Source organism: Gymnoscopelus braueri, assembly GCF_963280865.1.
Source record: "Gymnoscopelus braueri genome assembly, chromosome: 1".
NCBI classification, from domain to species: Eukaryota; Metazoa; Chordata; class Actinopteri; order Myctophiformes; family Myctophidae; genus Gymnoscopelus; species Gymnoscopelus braueri.
In genome coordinates, this window is record NC_137603.1 from 57932197 (window position 1) to 57955129 (window position 22933).

General features: G+C 41.1%; 1 protein-coding gene across 1 annotated transcript; it reads right to left on the reverse strand.

Moving 5' to 3' along the window:
• Window positions 1–5712: 5712 nt before the first annotated feature.
• ap3s2 (adaptor related protein complex 3 subunit sigma 2) lies at window positions 5713–22104 on the reverse strand. Its single transcript, XM_080435794.1, has 6 exons — window positions 21933–22104; window positions 19371–19462; window positions 17692–17803; window positions 14459–14530; window positions 11827–11934; window positions 5713–5858 (listed from the first exon to the last, which is right to left on the reverse strand). The coding sequence occupies exons 1-6, from the start codon at window positions 21999–22001 to the stop codon at window positions 5733–5735; spliced, it is 579 nt and encodes a 192-aa protein (XP_080291920.1). The 5' UTR covers window positions 22002–22104; the 3' UTR covers window positions 5713–5732.
• Window positions 22105–22933: the final 829 nt, after the last annotated feature.

Below are 22933 nucleotides of genomic sequence, written 5' to 3' on the forward strand. Positions count from 1 at the left end.
ACACATTCCCACTAGGCCGAGGAAGAAATGCCACCCTTTTCACATTGGCCTGTTATAGCGCCACCAGCAGGTCTAATTTAGCAAAACACATTTTCGGAACAAAATGCCTCAAATCATGAATGCAGTGTCTGATTGCCGTGAAAGACCTAAGAATAAACGGCACCCTTTTCACATTGGCCTATTATAGCGCCACCAGGAGGCCACAATAACGTACCTGACCTGGCGGAGACCTGTGCTCTGAGGAGCACTTTTTCTAGTTAGTTATCTGTAACTGTCTTGTCTAACCAGTCCTGTGATTTGCCAGTGTTTCCACCGGTGACCTCTTAGTCCCCTAGCCCGAGAACCTCAGTCCTGCACCTCCAGAACCACATCGTGACAGCCACACCCGAGCCGTGCTATTCATTATGCTGAGATGGCGGTGGCCAGGATCAAACCCATGACCTTGTGATTGATAGGCGCGTGCTCTACCGACAGAGCTACAAGGGCACTACATGTACTCACTGTGTAAACTTCAGAAACTATCTCAACACTTGTTAAGAGATTTATATCATGGAATAAACCTTTTTTAACCTATCATCAGCCTACATAGTTTCAATGTAGGCTGATGATAGGTTCTTGGTTTACTTATGTAGTTATTATTAGATTATTGGTTTACTTATGTATTACTTTATTATTAGATTACTATTTTTAAGCATTTGATGTATCATGTGTATTATGATGTATTATCTTGTGTCCTTGCTTACTGTAAATCACTCTGGATTAAGAGCGTCTGCTAAATGCCTAAACTGTAAACTTTAAACTGTTATTCATTTCAATTAGAAGTTTCCTCTCTTCATTTGGCTTAATTCATATTTGGCTACGGAGAGTTGAGCTGTTTTTACTAGAGATTCTCAGAGCTATCAAACATGGCCTTGCCCTGACCTGTTGAAAATGACAGTGATTTAAGTACTGTGTACGAGAATGCTATACGCACACCAAAGTACTTAAAAAAAGTGGTCTTCAAGAGACAAGAAGGTGGCCGCACACACTGGTAGCCAAAGTGCCAATATTTTATTATAGGACGCACAGTAAACAAACCAACGTTTTGGCAGGAAACTGCCTTCTTCAGGGTACAGTATACCCTGAAGTTATTTTGTGATTTAAGTACACACACAGACCATTGAAACTTGTAATATGAATGGCTCATTTATGTAATGTTGCCTCTCAGTGACACCTCCAAAAATGAATGGCACACTAAAATAAGTAGGTCGGGCAGGCTTATTGTCAGTATTGGCAGAGAATGAGGGTTTCTATCCCCTTTTCAATAGGATTGTTCATCGTAGTTTCTGTAACAAGGTGGCATTGTTAGCGCCACGCCCAACCCCCAACCTGGAGGGCCAGTGTGCTGCCTTTCATTACACTCCTCACCCAAGACCTGTCTGGTATGGTTAAGAACTCATTCAGTGCCAAACTTATTTCTGGCTTTATCACCCCTGTGCCAAGGCCAAAAATACATAGTAAAAAAAATGCTTAGATACAGCCTTTTTCAGTAAGAAGTTAAACAAGAAGTGAATGGAGCAGCAAATCTTCAAATCATGATATCTCGGGTTCTGAACATTATTTAAAAAAAAAAAAAAATTAAAACAATTTTTTTTTTTTTTTTTTTTTGTTATGACGTCGGCGACGTCATTGGCACTGAATGAGTTAACCCTTTAAGACCGGGAACTGACCTGGCGGAGACCTGTGCTCCGAGGAGTGTCATTTTAAGATTTCTTTGGCCATTCCAAAAATAGCAGATCTACAAGCTCGTAGCGCGGCACAGAGTGCCGCGCTACGAGCTTGTAGATCTGCTATTTTTGAAAAATCTTGAAAAATGTGTGCAAGTCTTTGAATATATATTTTTTAAAGCGAACATTCGTAACTCAAATCTTTCCTTCTGGGGGATTCTACACATGTCTTCTAAATCCTAACATCCTTATGTTGTTATAATATCAGTGGTTTTCAAACTTTTTTCATGTCAAGGACCCCAAAATGTATTTGGACCCCCATCTCAAAATATGTTGTTCCAGGGACCCCCCAAAAGCAAAGATTTGAGTTTTAAAAAATTGCTTTAAAAAAACCTATACTGTGTATATTCAAAGATTTGCACACATTTTCACGATTTTTCAAAAATAGCAGATTTACAAGTTCATAGCGCGGCACTCGGTGCCGCGCTATGAACTTGTAAATCTGCTATTTTTTTCATAGCCAACAAAATGTAAAATCACACAGATGCATTCCCGGTCTTAAAGGGTTAAACCTGCCTGTCTGGTATGGTTAAACCTCAGGGTCATAGAAGCACCCAAGCCTCTCCACCACCACAAGGTCGACAGCACCAGGGAAAAGAAAACCTGGGAGGCCCAAAGCCACCTGGCGCAGAACTGTGACACAAGAGCTGGAACAGATGAACCTGTCACGGGGAGAGAGGCGCAACATGCTGCCAGGGACCGAATGCAATGGAGAGCGCTCATTGAAGCCCTATGTCCCATGGGGGACGAAGAGGAGTAGGTAAGTAATCCCCTTTTCAATGCACTAAACCACTAGGACAGGGGTTTTCAAGATACTCAAGGGACCAGTGCCCATGTACCCGTCTAGTGTAGTGTCTAACTACTTCAAAAGAGTGAGTAACGCCCACGGGACAACACCAGATCAGCTCCACTGATCTCATTTCCCCCAGATTTGCCACCAACATGGGGATGAATTCATTCTACTATGATGCCACCATAATATCGAATGGCCTACCACCAGCCATCTAAAAGTGTGACTCCCTATACCCTCCTTCAAAACCGCCATAATAGAGCACCTGTCTGCAATTTGCAACTGGACCTAGAAGGTCCAGTCCTAGATCTTCAAAGGGAGTTTGTTCCACAACTTCAGTGCCAACATAGCAAAGGCACGGTCACCTGTTAGTCAGGGGATATTAAAAATATCTTGGAATAAATTCCTTACCAAGAAATGTCTTCACCAATGTGTTTGTAAAGGTGTCTAGTAACACATCTCATAAAGACTGAAATGCAGTTTCCCTAGGGGAATTTTTGACAGCTGCTGAAAGTTGGGGTACCACCATAACCTTATGCGGGGAAAAAAAATCAGAATTTAATTCTGTTTTAAGTAGCATGTGATTAGGGTGTTTTTATGATTCTGAATCCATTGCAAGCATTTGTTTTGCACCAAAACCACTCCTTGGGCTAAAAACGGCCATAGCCAACCTTTTCCAGGTAATTTTTTTGTGTAAAAAGCCCATTGAGATTGGGGCGTTTTTAACCCAAGGAGTGGTTTTGGTGCAAAAACAATGCTTGCAATGGATTCAGAATCATAAAAACACCCTAGTTTGACCCCTCACATGCTACTTAAAACAGAATTAAATTTGGATTTTTTTTTCCTGCATAAGGTTATGGTGGGTACCCCAACTTTCAGCAGCTGTCAAAAATTCTCCTAGGGAAACTGCATTTCAGTCTTTGTGAGATGTGTTACTAGACACCTTTACAAACACATTGGTGAAGACATTTCTTGGTAAGGAATTTATTCCAAGATTTGACATTATTCTGGTAATATTCCCTGACTATGTCCATTTAGTGCACCGTTTCTGTTTCGAGTGGACCTCTGACATAGACCTACCGCACATATAAACGGAGCTGCTACCTTTAAACACATTTGAAATCTGAGGCTTTTTGTATACCATTTTAAATAGTTTGGGGAAAAATGCTGCTAATTGTCCCAAAAGTGACTGTAAAATCCTGAAAGATTGCTGCCATGTGTTTCAAAAAGCTTTATACCCTTGCCAACGTGTATATAACGTTGCAATGTGATATAGTTCTGTTTAACACAATGCTGTACCACCTCCAACTGTACATAACAATTTCCATTTTTTTTGTTTTTGCTTTGGCAATGTAAACGTATGTTCTCATGCCAATGAAGCTTGTTTGAATTGAAATCGTATTGTCTACAAAGACCATACAGTAACATTAAACGGGCAGATTTCTCTAAATATGAGTTGAAGAGAAAACAAATAGCACAGCTATAATGAAGCCAGTGTACATACAGTATGCCAGGAAACTTGTCAGGATGAATCTTTACATTCCATGGATTCCTTCCAGAAACAAAGGGAGGGAATGTTAAAACAGACTGAGTGGAAATAATAACAGATATGACGTTTCAGAGACAAGTCTAATAATTGATGCTGGAAAATACCACAAAGAGCCAACGCTCCAATGCACTGGTTTTAAAAGGGAGCATTTCACTCATATTAATATGAATGGACTTGATCACACAACAAGGATTTATTTTTTGCTACAATTGGTTTTATTACACATGTGGGCATAAAGCATTTTGATTTCAAATCCCATATATATTTTTTTAAATCATCTAATTCAGGGCTGCAACTATCGGTTATCTTATTAGCGATTATTCTATTGATTACTTTTTTCATTAGCGAATAATCAAGATCGGATAGGAGCGCCCATCGCTGAATGGTTAGAGGCGCCCGTCTGGGAAGCCGGAGGTCCCAGGTTCGATTCCCAGATCTCAGCAATGTGTCGAAGCGTCCCTGAGCAAGACACTTAACCCCTACCCCTCCATGCTCCTTTGTGGGCAGCACTGAGCTGGGTGAAGCTGAAAACTGAAATTCCTCCGGCCATGGGATGAAATAGGTAAATAGGTGATTATCACTGTGGAAAGAATCGCTGGTTGCAGCCCTACACTTAAGAGCATATAACTTCCATGAGGTATGAAGAGAAATGCTGACAACGATATGCATGCTCTGGAAACCTCTATACACCCTCAGAGATATGAAGTCATCATCGATTAATGATGGACCGCCATAAACCACCCCAACTACAGAAATGCTAACAGAAAATGCAAACACGCCATCAAAATAAAGGAAAACACATGGACATTATTACTCTTTTTTTTATGCTGCTACAGCATAAATCTTTACAACGTTGTGCAAATCCCAAAACTGGAGTAATCCTGTAACTTTCATACAGCAGAACTCAAAATTGACACACACACAGCTCATCTCCCATAGGAATAAAAACAAACAACAAACATGGCAGCATGGGACGGAATGCACGGCTGAGAGAAATAAGCTGCTGTGGTTCAAAAGTATACATACACAAAACAAACTTAAAAACATATTTATAATAGCACACCTGGGCTGGTCTATACCCAGACAGGTGTCTTTGTCCTGCAAAGACAAAGAGCAGTAACGACGAGGGGAATGAAACCAAGAAAAAGTTCTTTAGACGCTTAGACCAGGGGTCTTCAACGTTTTTCAGCCAAGGATCCCTCAGCTGAGAGAGAGATGAAGCAGGGACCCCCACCCACCACATATTGTATACAATTGTGTTCATTGTGTTCAAATCATTTCACACAAAGATTTGGCGGACCCCCTGTAGTAACTCTTAGGACCTCCCGGACCCCCTGTTGAAGACCCCTGGTTTAGACTGTCTCCTGGATCATTTTGATTCGATACTTATTTTTGCTTCCCAGGGAAACACTTACTGTATAGTGAGAATGGCGATTCAACAAAAATAACGTCGTTACTGCCGTCTGTATTTAAGGACAGAACATCATCTCAGTAGTATTTCAGCCTTCCAGCACTAATATATATACAGCAAGAACCTCCCCCCTCTAATTGGCTCCCATGTCCCCCCCCATACCCTGAATGCACCCTGGGTGGCCCCCCCAGACACACTGGACCCCCGCCCCCCTGTTCAGAAAGGGGAGAGGCTGGGCACTTTGATATTGAGGTCTCCCAGGCTGATGTTACGAGGCATCTCTGGAAGGTTCATGTTCTTCACAGCCGAGACGGCCCTCGCTGGGGCTGCAGACAGACCGCCCTGAAGACCCAGAAGAAGAGGAGGGAAAAAAGCACATTATTATAACCTGTATGGGACACCCTTATTGATCAATTGATCGTTGTGTCTTTGTGAGCTTTTATATATCATTGCTGTCCGGCAGAAACCAGCTAACTCCAAAATGTTCATTTTTCAGGAAATGAAAGAAACTAAACAAAAAGTGGTTAGGAAGTTTTGTTCATCATTGATAAGAACAGCTGAATGGACCTCCAAGCTCACAGTGAGGTTGGAGGTCAAAAGGGGGTGGAGCCTGGAGTCAGCAAAACCAGCTAACTCCACCCCCCTTTGGTGGAGTTAGCTGGTTTAGCAGAAAGCGTGAGGATCCAATGGAGTTAGCTGGTTTTGTCAGAAGCGCTTTTTAATACTTTTCATTGGTTCAATTTTTTTACCGACACACAGACGTAAAGGGTGTTCAATAGCACTGATTTATGGGAAAAAAATGCAAGAGCGTCTAAATGGAGTTAGCTGGGTTCTGCCGGACAGCAACGATATATAAATCTCGTTGCTGTCGGGCAGAAACCTCTTATCTCCATATTTTAACCTTTTGTGTTTTTTTCGTAAATTAACGGCCAACTAGATCATACTACAGCATCAAAAGTAGCAGATCTGCAGGCTCAAAGCAACGCATTTTGAGCTTGTAGATCTGCTACGTCTGAATCCTGGAAAGTAACAGTATTGGAGATATTTGGTGTTTGTGTATGTACCACACACGCGCGCGCACACACACACACACACACACACACACACACACACACACACACACACACACACACACACACACACACACACACACACACACACACACACACACACACACACACACACACACACACACACACACACACACACACACACACACACAAGGATTTTAATCTGCCGGTCCCAATGTCCGGAAGAATTCAAATTTATCGGACATCTGGCAAAAATAACGGTCATAATTATTTGTATGCCTTAATGACAAGCAGGTGCGTAAATACAGCCTAACACTTAGGCCTACAGCATTATATTTTGGATTGAGCTATTTGAACATGAACCATCATAATATACACATTTTAGATAGCAGGGTCATCTTACACAAATACATTAATTACCTACATTACCATTTGCGCATGCTGCGTGCGTAATGGTTTCTCAATAATCAATTGCGTTTGAACGCAATCAAAGGGCACTGCACAAAATTGGGCATTACAGATGAATCCTTCATAATGTGGCTCAGCTGACCTGTTAGGGCAATAAATTATAGACCACTACTCACTCACAGGAGGTTATACTGTATAGTTAGACAGTGGATGCCGTCCGCGCGTCTAGTTGGGACAGCCGTGGGAAAGTTGATGAGTTGTGAGAATCTTGTCGTCTCCTCATAGAGCTATTCAGTTCAAAGTGGTAACGTTTTAACGTGTCCACCTCATAGAGTTAAAAATAGGTCCACGATTATGATTAACGTCATGTTTCACCTCGATGCCATAGTTGCAGTAGCCTATAGCTGTTGTGGAGAATATTTGTGTTGGATATTTCATCTTCAACCTGCACTGTTGTTAAACTGTAGGACAACTTGCCAACTTTACTCACAAGTGCCCTTGTAGTAGCCTAGTATCTGTGACATATTCTAACTCGTAATGATACAACTTGTGTGTGACTGACTGTTAAATACACAACTTTATGTAATATAACTTGTAACCGGACCGCGGACTCTGCCTGACTGCCGAGACCACAGTCTCTACGCAGCAGCAGCAATAACTACGCAACAGCAGCAACAACTCTCTTCTTCCTGTTGTACCTTCACAATAAAGTGTCTCCCATTTACCGCCAAATGCAGCACATTTTACACTGGTTATTATTAACAGGAAATAGGTGTAAATGAACAGCGTGTGACGCACTCTTTCTTTCTACCTCTCTCTCTCCCAGAAACACACGCACGCTGTTAAGAGAGAGAGAAAGAGCGAGCGAGAGAGAGAGCTTGCAAAGAGGATTTGAAATGTGCCTGATTTGCGGTGATAATTAATGAACTGCCGTGTCATTATCAACCGGTCAGGATGAGATTTATTTTTTCCGGTCTTTGTCATAAAAAATCGGTCAAAACCGGCAATTATCGGACTAACGCGACCTCTGACACACACACACACACGAGAATAAGCATTGAATGATTCAACTTTTTTTCTATCCCAGACAACTTATTTCCAAAGATGCTATTCACAATTCTACAGTCATTGGTATTAACTCAAGAAATCCACAAAAGTAAAGTCCATTAATAATTGTATGTGGAATATTGAATATTGTGGAATATTTCATTTTGATAATGAGCAACATAACCGCACAGATAGGAGGTAGAACTACTTACAATTTCAGCCGGTGCCTTTTTCTTGGGTGTGTTCAATACTTTTTTCCTGTGTCATCCCACTTTATTCCACATAACATTATTCATGGACTTTACTTTTGTGATTTTGTTACATGTGTGGGTTTCTTGAGGTAATAATTGTAAGCATGGTAAGAATTTAATGTGAGCATCATTGGAAATTTACTGGAAAAGAGTTGGCGAGTTCAATACTTATTTATTAGTCTGTCTGTGGGTTTTTATAATTATTAAACCAATGAAAAGTATTAACAAGGGGCTAACTAATTACTACTTTGGGTCCTTTGGAAGGTTCTTTTTTTTTTCATTTCCGGAAAGTACCGGTTTATACTGTGCTGGTAGGCAATATATACAATTGTGATATTATTACCATATTGGAAAGGCTGAATGAAAGTCTACTAACAAAGATTCATGTTTATGCAGCTGTGGTGTGACATCGTCTGTCGGGTGGAAACCTCATATGTCCAAAACTGTTACTATGCAGGATTCAAAAATGGCAAAAGTAGCAGATCTACAAGCTCGAAACGCGTCGCTTCGCGCCGCGTTTCGAGCTTGTCGATCTGCTACTTTTGATACTTTTGTGTGAAGCTGTGGCATGATCAAGTGCGCGTTAACTCATTCTGTGCCATTGACGTATAATCCGTCCAATTTTTCATGTGCCCAGGGTGCCATTGACGGATAATACGTCCAAACTGTGTTTTCAGTGTTTACCACTAGATGGCGCCCTTGCGCATCCCTATGAGCCACCATTTAAGGCTCCAAGGCAGAGAGATCTAGAGATCAGGTGGTCACAACATTTTATGCTCCATCTGCTTCCTGGTTAGCGTCTGCAGTAAATAAGCTGTAACTCGAGTTGCTTTTTTCCCCCTGCATTTTTGGTGAGACATGCTGTTTTCAAGTTTTCCCCAATCATACTAAAGATAAATATTCTGTGACCACTTAAAAAGGTAAGATAAAAGAAAAATACCTGGCACTCTGGGCAATTCTTTATTTTATTTACTTTAAATATATAATATTCTGAAAAAACACAAAAAGTTTGAACATGGAGATAGGAGGTTTCTGCCCGACAACAATGACATGTTAAGTTCTTACTGCTGCTGTGCGGTCAGAGGCTCCTCTCATACAAAAGCTTATTTATCACCTCACCCACTGAGTCAGTAGTGAGTGAGAATGTGGTTGCAATTTACCTTCAGGTTACTTGGCAAAAGAAAACAAGCCTTTGGTGTAAAGATGACCGCAGCCATACTGGGTTATTTTTAGGAACAGTTTGTGGCTTTTATGGTTTACTTTTATGTTTCTTGTGTCCCATGTTGTTGTTTTTGTTCTTTTGGGATGGGGATGTGGGTCAGCCTGTCCACCCACCACTGCGGTCCCAAAACAACATATCGGCTCCGTCGGGTGTAAAACGTGTTACTTTTCAGGATTCAAATAAAAAAACAATAACAACAATAGATCTACAAGCTACAAAATACGTTGCAGATCGGCTATTTTTGCTACTTTTGTGACAGTACAGTATGACGAAGTAGGGAATTAATTTAGGGAAAGAAACATAAAAAAGAGGTTTGTGCCCGACAGCAGCGATATCATGAAAATATTTTGGTGACCCCTTGGGCCTTCCTCTAGCATAGGGATGTCTAACTACCAGCCAATTTGGCCTGCCAGATCATTTGGGGGTTCAGAAATGTATTAATAATAATAATAATAAATATAAGCCTGGTGATCTATCTGTGCCTGGCAGCCGCTGTCTCTTCCCTCAGTACCCTCATACAGTACATGTCTAACTACTTCTCCAAAGTGAGTGACACCCACAGCCACAACACTAGAGGGAGCGACCATGATCTGGTACCACCCAAATATAGAACAAACATGGGAAAGTTCTCATTCTACTGCTCTGCCACCAACATGTGGAATGCCCTGACACCATCCATTAAAGGATGTGGAACACTGGTTTCTTTCTAAATTGACCTGAAAAAAAAAACACTTATCAGGAGACCACAAGGAGAAGTAAATGTGATTCTTCCATCTCTTTTGTACATAGTGTTTGTATTTGTTGATGACATGTATTATTGTGTTCATTTTGTTTGTATGCTACGTTATGTTGATACATAGGACCACAATGGAAACAAGTCCTCCAGGGACCCCAGGGGTCCTTTGGGGGGTACCAGGGGGTCCCCAGCAAAATGTGTTAATATAGCGTCACAATCATTTAAACCACTTTAACCATATTTTATACTTAGTTTGGCTATTCAAAAATAGCAGATATGCAAGCTCATAGCACGGCACAGAGTGCCACGCTATGAGATTGTATATCTGCTATTTTTGAATAATCCCTGGCACAAAATATTTTTGAGATGGGGGGTCCGTAGCCAAATACATAATCATTCTGGGGGCCTTGACATGAAAAGGTTTGAGAACCACTGCAGTAAACACCTTGCTGTGCGTTAGCAGTAGCACCTATAGCAAGGGCCCCACTTGTGTCATCTCATGACATGTCATAACTGCGAAGGAGAGACAATCAGGGACCTTTTATAGGAGATTTTTCACGGTCAACTAAAAGACAAAGTGAACTAATTTGCCGTCTTTTATTAGCACCGACACATGACTCATGAGGCTCAATTTGGTCATATTTATTTGTGTGCTGCTGATGCATGTTTGACAATCACAGAGGAGTTTGTTTGTGGAGCTGAACTGATTCAACCATCAGCAGTTTGAGGCTCTTTTGTCCAAAAATGGTTTGATGAATTATTTGAAGTTTGATGGTATTTATGTTGAGCAGAGGGGGCTGTGCTCAAATTAGAATAATCTTGAATGACAAAGTTGTTTACACAGTGCTTGACCTGAGCACCTTTAGCCTTCTCATGGAATAAAGCTAAATAAAATCTCACGACTGAAAAAAATTGTCCTTTTATGGGATTTGTAGCCTCGATCTCCAGGCTTTTATTTTCCTTCGCGTTTTGCCCAAACATAAGAGCCTGGACCAGGCTGTTGACATTCCTGGCATAGGAAGTGGGAGTCAATCTTTCATTTCCCCAACCAACCAGAGTGCAGTGGGCGTCGCTCCAAATGTTGTGACGTCAGGGCTCTCCATAGACCATATTCACACGGCGGCCATGTTTCTATGAAGTCAATGAAAGTAGCTACCCCGGGTGGCAGCACTTTCAATGTTAAATTCCAATATGGCCGCCGTGTGAATATGGTCTATACTGCACATTGGGGGAGGAGGAGGGGCGCGTGGCTGACTGACAGATCGGTGAACCAATGGGATCCCACAGATGTTTTCTCCAGAGATTTTGAACCCGCCCCTCTAAGCCAGATATCAGACGGACTAGGGCAGGCTATGGGATTTGTGAACCCCCCCCCCCACACACACACACTGGTGCCGTTTCCTAAACAACAATGTTGTAAGCTTGTGGATAGCCTATTTTCGCTGAGTGGCATGCTTTCATAGAAGACATGCTGACTTCTATGGAATTCAAATGATTGAAATCAGTCGTGGCGACTCGAAACTTTAATCCATGAGTTCGGGAGGAGTTTCCGAACCAGGAGAATTTCTGAGTGTGTATTGCGCTTTAGTATGGCATTGTGTCAGTGGAGTCCTACCTCAGACTTCTCCATGCGGTTCTGCAGCTCCACCTGGGCCACGATCTCATTCATGTTGGTCTCCAGAACCATGCCTCCCATCACCACCTCCTGCAGGATGTAATGGACCTGAGACACAGCAGAACCACATGGATTAGATGTAAATTACAGATGTACCCATACCAGTGCGAGGCGTTGTGAGCTTGTAGTTCAGCTATTTTCACAATGTTTATCTGTGGAACCGAGTCAAACTAAATGTAATACCTACAATTCCAAGTGTTTGTCAGGGTGGGGGGTCCCCAGTTCAAATGTGATTATTTTGGGGGGTTGAAAAGTTTGGGAACCCTTGGTGTAAGTTATATAGTTTGGTGTTAAATAGCTCTATATTCTGATAGTAATCATTATAGAGTGTCTGTTCAGTAACAGGGGTCCCCCGTCTCTCCAGCTATTTATTAAACCTACTTAACAGTAAAAGCATGGTCAGGACAGGATACCAGTTTTATCCAATCAGGAGAGAGTGGAATTGGTTATGTTGTATGTAAGTTATGACAAAGAAATGAGCAGAATCTTTTTGAACTGGAACACCATAAAATGTAAGCTGATAAATGGGTACTCTCTCACGATTGGATGGAGGAGACCCCTGTGAGTATATATGTCACAGGGTGAATGGAGATCCAGGGTGATTGAAGACAGAGCGCTCGTTTTTAGGCACGGGGCTTCGGGCGAGGCGGGGCTTTTCGAGACAGGGTTTATTAGCGAGGCTCGCGAGGAGGAGAAGGAGTGTGAGCTTGTAGATCTGCTATTTTCAAAAGAAGGAGGACGCGGCGCTGCGAGGCGGGGGTTTATTATGCGAGGCTCGCGAGGAGGAGGAGCTCCTCCTCCTCCTTCTCCTTCTCCTCCTCCGAGGAGGAGAAGGAGAACGCGTCGCCAAGAGGCGGGGCTTTGATGCGACGCGGACCTGTCTTTTGTTGTTACCCCCCACATAGCAACCAGGAAGCTACGCTAGGGGAGCGCTGAACACACGTTCACACGCACACGCACACGCTTGTCCATGACGGAGGCGCGCCGACTTAGTAGAGCTTGAGGCCGAGGAGGCGCGCCTCCAGGCGCGAGTGCCCGCGCTGACCGGCCGATGCTCTACTAGTCGACACAGCGCCGTTCGAGTTGTAAACCGATAGGGACAGAATAGTTCTTTTCATGGATCACTGTGTGCGTGTGTGTGTGTGTGTGTGTGTGTGTGTGTGTGTGTGTGTGTGTGTGTGTGTGTCAGGGAGAAACTAAAACAAAAGCCAGCAGAACACAATAAAAGTATCTTAACAGTCCATTGAAAGCATGAGCGCGTGTGCGTGCGCGTGCATGTGTGTGACTGTGTGTGTGTGGGTGGTCGCGGCCATATGTGCTTGTGCACAAGCCTGGCTTGTGGCTCCCTCTAGTGTTTCTTCTACAGAATTGCTGGGTGGGTAAAAACGAGCGAGCCTTCTTCAATCACCCTGGTTCTCCATTCACCCTGTAACATATACACTCTATAGCAATGACTACTATCAGAATATAGAGCTTTAATGTTTTAACCATAAAATATCACTACTTACACTATATGTAATAGAAGGGTAGTTGAGCACCACTTGTCTAACTGTTTTTCAGTTAGACCAGTTTCAAAAATACAGATGTACAATCTTGCAGGGCTGCACGAAGTGACGCGCTGTGAGCTTATAGATCTGCTATTTTTGAATAACCAACATATAAATGGATAAAGTGCTAATATCAGTGGTGCTTAAAACCTTTTTCATGTCGATTATGAAATAAAATTATATCTATTTGGTCGCGGACCGCCCTCTCAAAATATGTTGTTCCAGGGACCCCCAGAAGTAAAGATTTGAGTTACAAATTTTCGCTTAAAAAAATATATATATATATATTCAAAGATTTGCACACATTTTCACGATTTCGCCCCAAAAAATTGCAGATCTACAAGCTTGTATATCTGCTATTTTTGAATAGCCAAAGAAATCTAAAAATGACACAGATGCGTTCCTGGTCTTAAAGGGTTAAAGATTAGCAGTAATAAATGTTGCTCTTTAAAAATAAATACTTCAGTCCACCTGTCTGCTACACTGTAAAACACACCTACAGTACAGTAGTGGTAAAGGTGGACTTTGTCCATGTTGTAGAGTTTATTTTTGTTAAAGCCATGTGTGCATGTGTCTCTGTGGAAGAGGAACCACAGGGTATCTGTTCTCTCTGTGAATGTCAGTGTGTTGACTTCCACTCTGCTCTCCTCTCTCTAAATCCTCCCCGCGCCATGTGAGAACAATTTCCTGCCAGGGAAATTGAATCAAGATGGCGCGCGTGTGCGTGTGTGTGTGTGTGTGTGTGTGTGTACGCGTCAGATTCAGCCCCTCCCAACAACACATCTAGGTCACAGTATTGTAGAGAGATGGGGACGGAGTGGCGTGTCACCTGAATATCGTCTTTGTCAGGTGGAAACCTCATAAGTCCAAAACTGGGACATTTGACCCCTATTACATCTGACGTGGAAGTACTGTAGCCTTCATATGGACAGCTAGGACACAATTTACCCCTAAGGCTTAGTTTGATGCCAGCTCATGACAGGTATCCCATAAAAAAAAACATCCAAACATCAATTTCCTCTCACCTTGTCCATGTGGAAGATTAGGTCCAACTCGCAGACATTTTCAAAGCATTTATCCAGAGTTTCCACAAACACCTGGAAGAGAATAAGAACATACTCGTCATCATTACGCGCTATAACACAAGGAAATTCACCTTTGGCTTCACTGTGGTAAAATTACACACATTCGAGATCAGATTAACCCACAATGACAAACCCAGAGCTTGTAGATCTGCTATTTTGGATAATTTTGTGTGATTTGATGATCAAGTAGGGCGTTAATTTACGAAAAAACACATAAAGTTAGAATATGGAGATACGAGGTTTCTGCCCCAACAACAACGATATGATCGCCGTCAGGCAGACTACCTTGTATCGTCATGTCATCTTTTTTTATGTTTTTGCATAAATGCATGCCCTAAAACAGTGGTTTTCAACCTTTTTCATGCCAAGGACCCCTAAATTGCTTTACATTTGGCCGCGGACCCCAATCTGAAAATGTTTTGTGCCAGGGACCGCCAGCAGCAAAGATTTTAGTTAAAAATGTCCGCTTTAAAAAATATATATATTCAAAGACATGCACACACTTTCAAGATTTTTCAAAGATAGCAATCTCATAGTGCGGTGCCGCACTATGAGCTTGTAGATCTGCTAGATCCCCCCCCCCCCCCAAAGGACCACTGGTTGAGAACCACAGCCCTAATACAAGCGCGCATTTACATTTCACCTACAATGAATCACATGCCCAAAAATAGGGGACACCAGGTTGACCAATGAAAAATATCAACAAGAGCTTGTGTTGTTACTAAATAATAGCTTCATTGGATCTATTGGAAAGCTATTTCCTGAAAAGTAAAGTTTTTTTTTTAAATACAAGGTTTACTTTCTGCCCCAAAAGCGAAGTTCATCCTTTTAATGACGTAAAGGTAAACCTTGCACACATTACTAGGTGTGTGAGATTAGATTCAGAATCTCCTCCCTGATAACTGACACACATATCAGCAGATGTGTTTTCACAACAGTGCATCAGGTCAGAGTTCAAGGGTCATTGATAGTGTCCGTTCTGTTCAGGTCATGGTGGAAGAGGTACTCACATTTTGTACTTAACTCATTCAGTGCCACATGACGTCTAAGACGTCACGTGGCCTGAGCGCCCTGAGCGCCACGTGACGTCATAAATAAATTGAAAGAAATGTTTGAAAATTTTTAAATTTGAAAAAAATGTTCAGAACCCAAGATATCATGATTTGAAAATATTCTGCTCCATTCACTCATTGTTTAACTTCTTACTGGAAAAGGCTGTATCTCGGCTCCTAAGCACATTTCTTTTACGATGAATTTTGGCTGTGGCACTCAGAGCCAAACTGCCATAAATAAGCATGAATGAGTTAAGTAGAAGCACCAATACCACAATGTAGAAGTACTCTGTTACAAATAAAAGTTCGGTATTCAAAAATGTACTTGAGTAAAAGTGCAAAAGTATTCGCATTAAAATATACTTAAGTACTGAAAGTAAAAGTACTCATTTTGCAGAATGTCCCATTTCACAAGTTTCCAAATGTATAAAAATGCTTTGAAAATAACACGTCGCTTTGCGACGCGTTGTGAGCGCGATGAATTGTGAGCTTGTAGATGTAGATCGGCTATTATTGGCAAGGTGATTAAGCGGGGAAAAAGGTTGGAAACTAGGTACAGACCCCTGGGGGATCTCGGTAAATAAAGTATAAAGGGTGGTTGTTGAGTGCTGCAGACTGCTTCACCACTTTGTCAGTATTAATAACTTATTTGCCAACATGAATACTGTGGAATATGTGGTTATTCCCCCCCACTTTGGTGGACTTTGCAGATTTAGCAGAAAGTTTTTTAATACTTTTCATTGGTTCAATATTCTTTTAATTAACACACAGACGTAAAGGGTGTTCAATAGCACTGATTTATGGGGGAAAAAATGCAAAAGCAGAAAAATTGAGCTGGTTTCTGCCGGACAGCAACAATGAGCTAAACGATTGAATACGATTAAATTCCTCCACCATTACAATCAACCAATGTTGGGACTTTTCCCTTGACTCATCAATAAAAAACTGTTAGGTAAACATTAAGTTTTATGTATCTAATGCCTCTTTCACTTTACACTCTCACATTCAACCACTTAGACCCTCTATACTTACAAAAACTGACCTGGGTTACACTTTACTTAGTGCGCTTTTTCCCCCCCGTCAAATCTCTTCACTGAAAATAGCAGATGCACAAGCTCATGATACATCACATTGCGACGTGTTATGAGCTTGTACATCTGCTATTTTTGGCAAAGTTCTCCCCAGAATAAGTAAGTAAATTTTATTTATAAAGCACCTTTCAAAACAATGTTACAACTTACAAGGTGCTGTACAATGGACCACAAATATAAACAATCAAGTTAAAACAAGGCGCATAAGAGCAATAACACATCACAAAATAAAGCAAAACATTTACTTGCACAAGCCAAAACTTCATAAGAGAAAATGCTTATGAAACAAACTGTGTTTTTAACAAGCTCTTAAAACCGTCAACTGACTCAGCATTTTTTACAGCCAAGGGTAGAGCTCTTTCCACAGTGTAGGAGCAACCACTGCAAAGGCCCGGTCACCCTTAGTTTTGAGTCTGGTCGCGGGTATGGTCAGAAGGCCTTTGTCAGAGGACCAGAGAGATCTCACATTGGTCTTTGGGCGCAGTACAGTAAGTCAGTGATATAAAGTGGTTAACAACAATCTCTGATGAATACTTTTTAGCCCTGCTTGTAGCCACCACTTTGGTCCCAAATGAAAGTCTGTTGAGCCACTATTAGGACAGAATTTCCACTTGCAAAAAAATACATCTCAAATCCAATGGAAGGATAGTCGGATAACCTTAGATCTAGAATGTTATAAGATCTTTATTGGGAATTAACCCTCATGTTCCCTGGAGTATCATGGCCCATATTTATTTTGGTGACACAATGGCCTTTGCTCTAGCACCATCCTCTGGCCAAAATGTCAAACTGCACCGACAATATTTCATGACTATGGATTGTCATAAAACTTGATACTCTCAGCCAGGATGAACCCTATTGATATTGGTGACCTCCTGGCCTTTCCTCTAGTGCCTTGGGCAAAACCCTTGGACACAAGTTATCTCAACATGTCACAGCGCAAAATACGTACAGTACACATATCAATATCTACATAAGATAACAAAGACAATGAATTCCAGATCAGTGACTGTAACTGCAGGCAGCTCACCTGAATGAGGTCTAGAATTCCTAGCTCGCTCTCAGACGAGTCCACACAGAAGACAAAGTAGAGCGTGGCGTAGTGCCGGTAGATCAGCTTGTAGTCAGATCCACCGATGAGACTGAAAGCAAAAGGATGAGAACAGTGAAAATCACATCTGTTTTTAATTCATTTAATTTGTGCTAATAGTTCCCCCACATAAATAAATGCACAATCGAGCACCGTATAGCTTAGTTTAACCATTTTAGAATAAAACATGCCGGATTCATAAGAACCATCATGATTGGAACAATTACCAGAATCAGACATTTTGGAGTAGGCAGGCTCTAGAGCGGAAATGCAACCTGGTAAATAGCAAATTGACCCCAGACTAATTTCACTGTGATGGGACACAATCTAAGCCAGTGGTTCTCAATCTGTGGGTCGGGACCCCCAGGGGGTACCCGCATGATTTTGGGGGGGTCCCCAGATGACTTTTCTGATACTAACATACTTTTTTTTAAAGGGAAAAAATACCATTCCTGCATCAAAAGTAATCAACAAACTATACAAAAAACTGCAACTGTAGATTGGCTATTTTCACAGAGTAACAGAGTCAAACTAAATGTAATGCCTCAACTCCTACAATTGAAGTACTTGTCAGGGTGGGGGGTCCTCAGTTCAAATATTATTATTTGGGGGGGTTGCGGTCTGAAAAGGTTGAGAACCACTGATCTAAGCGATCATTCAATTAAAAAATACTTGTCCACACAAATTGTATGGGTAAATACAGTCCTTATATAATCCTTATTTGCAGGATTAACAGTAGTGTGGTCAACGGTTAGCAATTTGACCCATGCCATGTCAAACACATGATAAACATTGCTTCTGACGGCTCATTGTGTTAGTTTCTGAGCATCCTGTGCTATACAGTATTGTTTATTAAGGATCCCCATTAGTCTACACCTTAGTGGAGAGAGACTATTCTTCCTGGATCACAATACAAATCATGAAATGCAGTACAACATAATCAATGTTAGTGAACAAAATTGACATTAACAATAAAATTCTAATTAAAACAAAACAGGTTTGTCCGTTCGAAAATACCAAAAAGAATAACCTAATCTAATCTAATTTCCTTTCTGATTATTGCTTCCTTAAGTTTATTTTTGAAACCCAATGTATTTCTTTTTAGAGTCAAATGTAGGGGGAGCGCATTCCAGTATGCAATGGTCTTTCATTTGCAGGTAATAGTTGTAAAAACAAACTGAAGGGTTCCTGTGAGGAATACACATTCTTTAAAAACAGAATAAGGCTGACAAGGTATGACAACAATATTAAGATATTTACAATAATCAGTCACCTCACCTATTGAAACAAGAGCTTTGACAGTCTTTCAGATCTCTATAATATAATGTCACCTGGCTCTAGCTTATTAAACCCTCTACACGAGTGTGTACGCGAGACGATATTCCATATTGAAATGGAAAGAGATAGCAAGAAATGGAAAAATATTGATATTGTTTGGAAAATGTAGAATGATTTTGATTTTTTTTTTTTACATAAGTCTTCTCTTCTGGGGGTCTCTGGCACAAAATATTTTCAGATGGGGGGGGGGGGGGTCCACGGCTAAATACATATTAATTTGGGGGTGCTTGACATGAAAAAGGTTTGAGAACCACTGCTCTACTACACTCCACGGCGCTCACCTTCCTCCCTCCAGGAAGTTGCAGACGTTATCGTCTCTCTTGGACACCAGATGAAACGTCTCCCTGATGATCTGCTGCTGGAGCTCCTCTGCCTGGCGGGAGACAAATGTACAGAGAGAACAATGAAGCACACCAGGGGTCTTCAACAGGGGGTCCTCAGAGTGACAACTGATAGGATTATTATTATTTATTTTTTTTAGCTATTATTTTTTTACATTAACCACTTGAACCCTTAGTTGCATCCTTATTCTGAGGGGAACATTAGCCAAAAAAAGCCGATCTACAAGCTTACAACGCCTTCTTTTTCCGGCAAAGACGTTTGTTAAGAGCAGACAGAGCCAAGTTTACCAAGTATTGAGGGTTTAAGAGGTGTAATGTCTCAAAATACACATCAACATGAATCCAACATATTAATAGAGAAAATAATATATACAAAATTTAACAAAAAACTATAATTTACACAACACCGATGACAGTGCTGTCAAACAAGTCAATGAAACTATCTATTTCATTTATGAAGAAAGTTAGTTTAATCTCCAACACAATTTTATACAGTATGTATATAGTGGGGGTCCCTGCTTCATCTCTCTCTCTCAGCTAAGGGGTCCTTGACCTGAAAAGCTCTACAGTTTTAAAAACCCCATCTTCTGCCGGTATACTATGTCCTCACTGTGACATCACCACTCCAATCTGTCATGATTATGTTCTCTCTCCTGTAATGTTAACACAGCTGAACTGCCACAATAATAACATCATTGTGAAGTATGGGCTAATATAAAGGTTTATACTGTCAGGTACAACAGGCTATTATATTTAATGTCAAAGACACTGGAAGACAATATTTAGGTAGCAGATAGGGAACGCAGCCACAGTCACAGAGGTAACAGGGTAGGTGGGCACTAGGGACATCTGGGCACCTCGATGTAAAATTGGCTATTTCGTTCAAAGTGTTAAAAAATAAATATTTAAAAAAATGGCCTTAAGTAAAGTTAAAGGTAGGGTAAGTCATTTGCAATTATTCAAATAATTGCAAAATGGGTCTATGTTCTGATAGTACTCGTTACTATAGAGTGTCCTGTCCCTATAAGGAGTCTCCCATGTCTCTCCAGCTCTTTATTAAACAGAAAATGCATTTTCAGTGCTCTCTCCTGATTGTCTCAAATGTTGACACCTACCTGAAAATGTACTACATTCTGTTTACTAAAGAGCTGGTGAGACCCCTGTGACCGAACACACGCTCTGTAGTAATGATTACTATCAGAATATAGTACTTTAACCTTTTGAACAAAACAAAGAAAAAATACCCCAAAATATCACTTACCCTACCTTTAAGTATGTGATTGGAACATGCTTAAACATTTGACAATTAAGGTCTAATATTACGACAATTGCAACAACACCTGTATATCCAGTCATTTTTGGGCATAAACAAGAAGTTGAAGGATGAAATGAAGTCTGATAATGATGCACCGTGCATGTTCACATCATGTATACTTTAAAAGACAATTTTTCTGATCTTTTGTAAAATTTTGGACAAAATAGACAATTTTACATCGAGGTGCCCAGATGTCCCCATAGTGCCCACCTATCCTGTATCCATCACAGATATACACAGTATTGGTGGCAAAGAGTCAAAATGTCCCCCCAGCAAGGGACCAATATTTATCAGCAAAATAGGCCTGTCACAATTATTACATAATCGTCTAATAGCAATTATTTGAGATAATCGCAATTATTTTTGCATAATCGTCATAATCGTTTCCATGTTGAAAAATGTTCACACATTCTCAAATATTAAAAAAGCAGTTTGTTTTTTTACATGTATAAAATTATTAAATATGTTAATATTGTCTATGTATATTTAAGTTATTTGTCATATATCTGCTCTGAGCATTTTTTTTATCACGAAGCCTAAAAGGCAAACAGCATTTGTTATTCATATGTTCAATGCCCAAAACACAATTAAATCCTTAATAATAATCACTGACTTATTTGAGTGACAATTAATCGTCAACTTAAATTTGTAATGGTGACAGCAATAACCACTTATTTTGTGCAGACATTTCTTCACATTTAATTGACGTTTAAGTCATTTTTGAACAATGTTTTGGTATACATGATGTATACTAGTGCAGTGGTTCTCAAACCTTTTCATGTCAAGGACCCCCAAATTGACACTTATTGTCCCGCAGACCCTCATTTGAAAAAATATTCCAGGGACCCCCACAAGAGAAGATTTTTTTACGGCTCTAACAGTGATTTTCAACCATTTTAATTTCAAGGACCCCTCAGTTTGACATGCATTAGGCTACGGACCCCATTTAATGGCCTTTCTGTCTCTGGGACCCCAATTTATATTGTAAAACCAATGTTAATGTAACTCTGAGTGTTCAAATGGAACCAAATGGACCCGTCAGGGTCCATTTGGTTCCATTTGTACCACTGTACTCACTGTACTAGTGAACTGATCGCAGCTTACATTAGTTAGCCAAAAAAAGCTAGTGGAATATATAAGTTCCTCATTCTCTAGGTTATGAAGACAAACAGTTGTAAAATACTTACGAAATACTGATAGAATCTGATCATCCGAGGTTTCCCGTGGTTGTTGAATATCAGAATGGCTTTGATCATCTTTACACGATGCTGTTTTCAAATGGTGATGGGTTTTTTTTAAAGAAGAAGATAATAATCTGTTAGCTTCGCTGCTAATGCTAATGTTGACCTGTCTACCAGCTGTCGGAAGCAGTGTTCCATCAGCAAATATAACGGAGCAAATATAAGACTTCCGGTGGACGATCTCTTCAGAATAAGAGTACACTCTAGAGCAAAAAGGAGCCATTGAAAAACGGTTAATTTGCACATTAAAACTATAAATTAAGCATTTAAACGACATATTATGTTTCTACACAACACATATTATGTTTCTGTGTAACAAAAACGGTTTTTTAAACATTAATAATTTATCTAAATGGATAAATGGTCAGAAAAGGGCCGTTTTCAGACAATAGTGTCTACAAATTGGACACTGGACAGGAGACGGTGCTTGGCGCCGGAACTTCGGAGGTACGCACGCGTTCGGGGAGAGCCCCTCTACACCGCCACACTCTCCGCTAAGCGGGAGAGGTGTATTTGGAAAAGTGGCGGGCCGTCCAGTGAGGTCAGGGGTCAGAAAAGGTCCGTTTTCAGACAATAGTGTATACAAATTGGACACTGGACAGGAGACGGTGCTTGGCGCCGGAACTTCGGAGGTACGCACGCGTTCGGGGAGAGCCCCTCTACACCGCCACACTCTCCGCTAAGCGGGAGAGGTGTATTTGGAAAAGTGGCGGGCCGTCCAGTGAGGTCAGGGGTCAGAAAAGGTCCGTTTTCAGACAATAGTGTATACAAATTGGACACTGGACAGGAGACGGTGCTTGGCGCCGGAACTTCGGAGGTACGCACGCGTTCGGGGAGAGCCCCTCTACACTGCCACACTCTCCGCTAAGCGGGAGAGGTGTATTTGGAAAAGTGGCGGGCCGTCCAGTGAGGTCAGGGGTCAGAAAAGGTCCGTTTTCAGACAATAG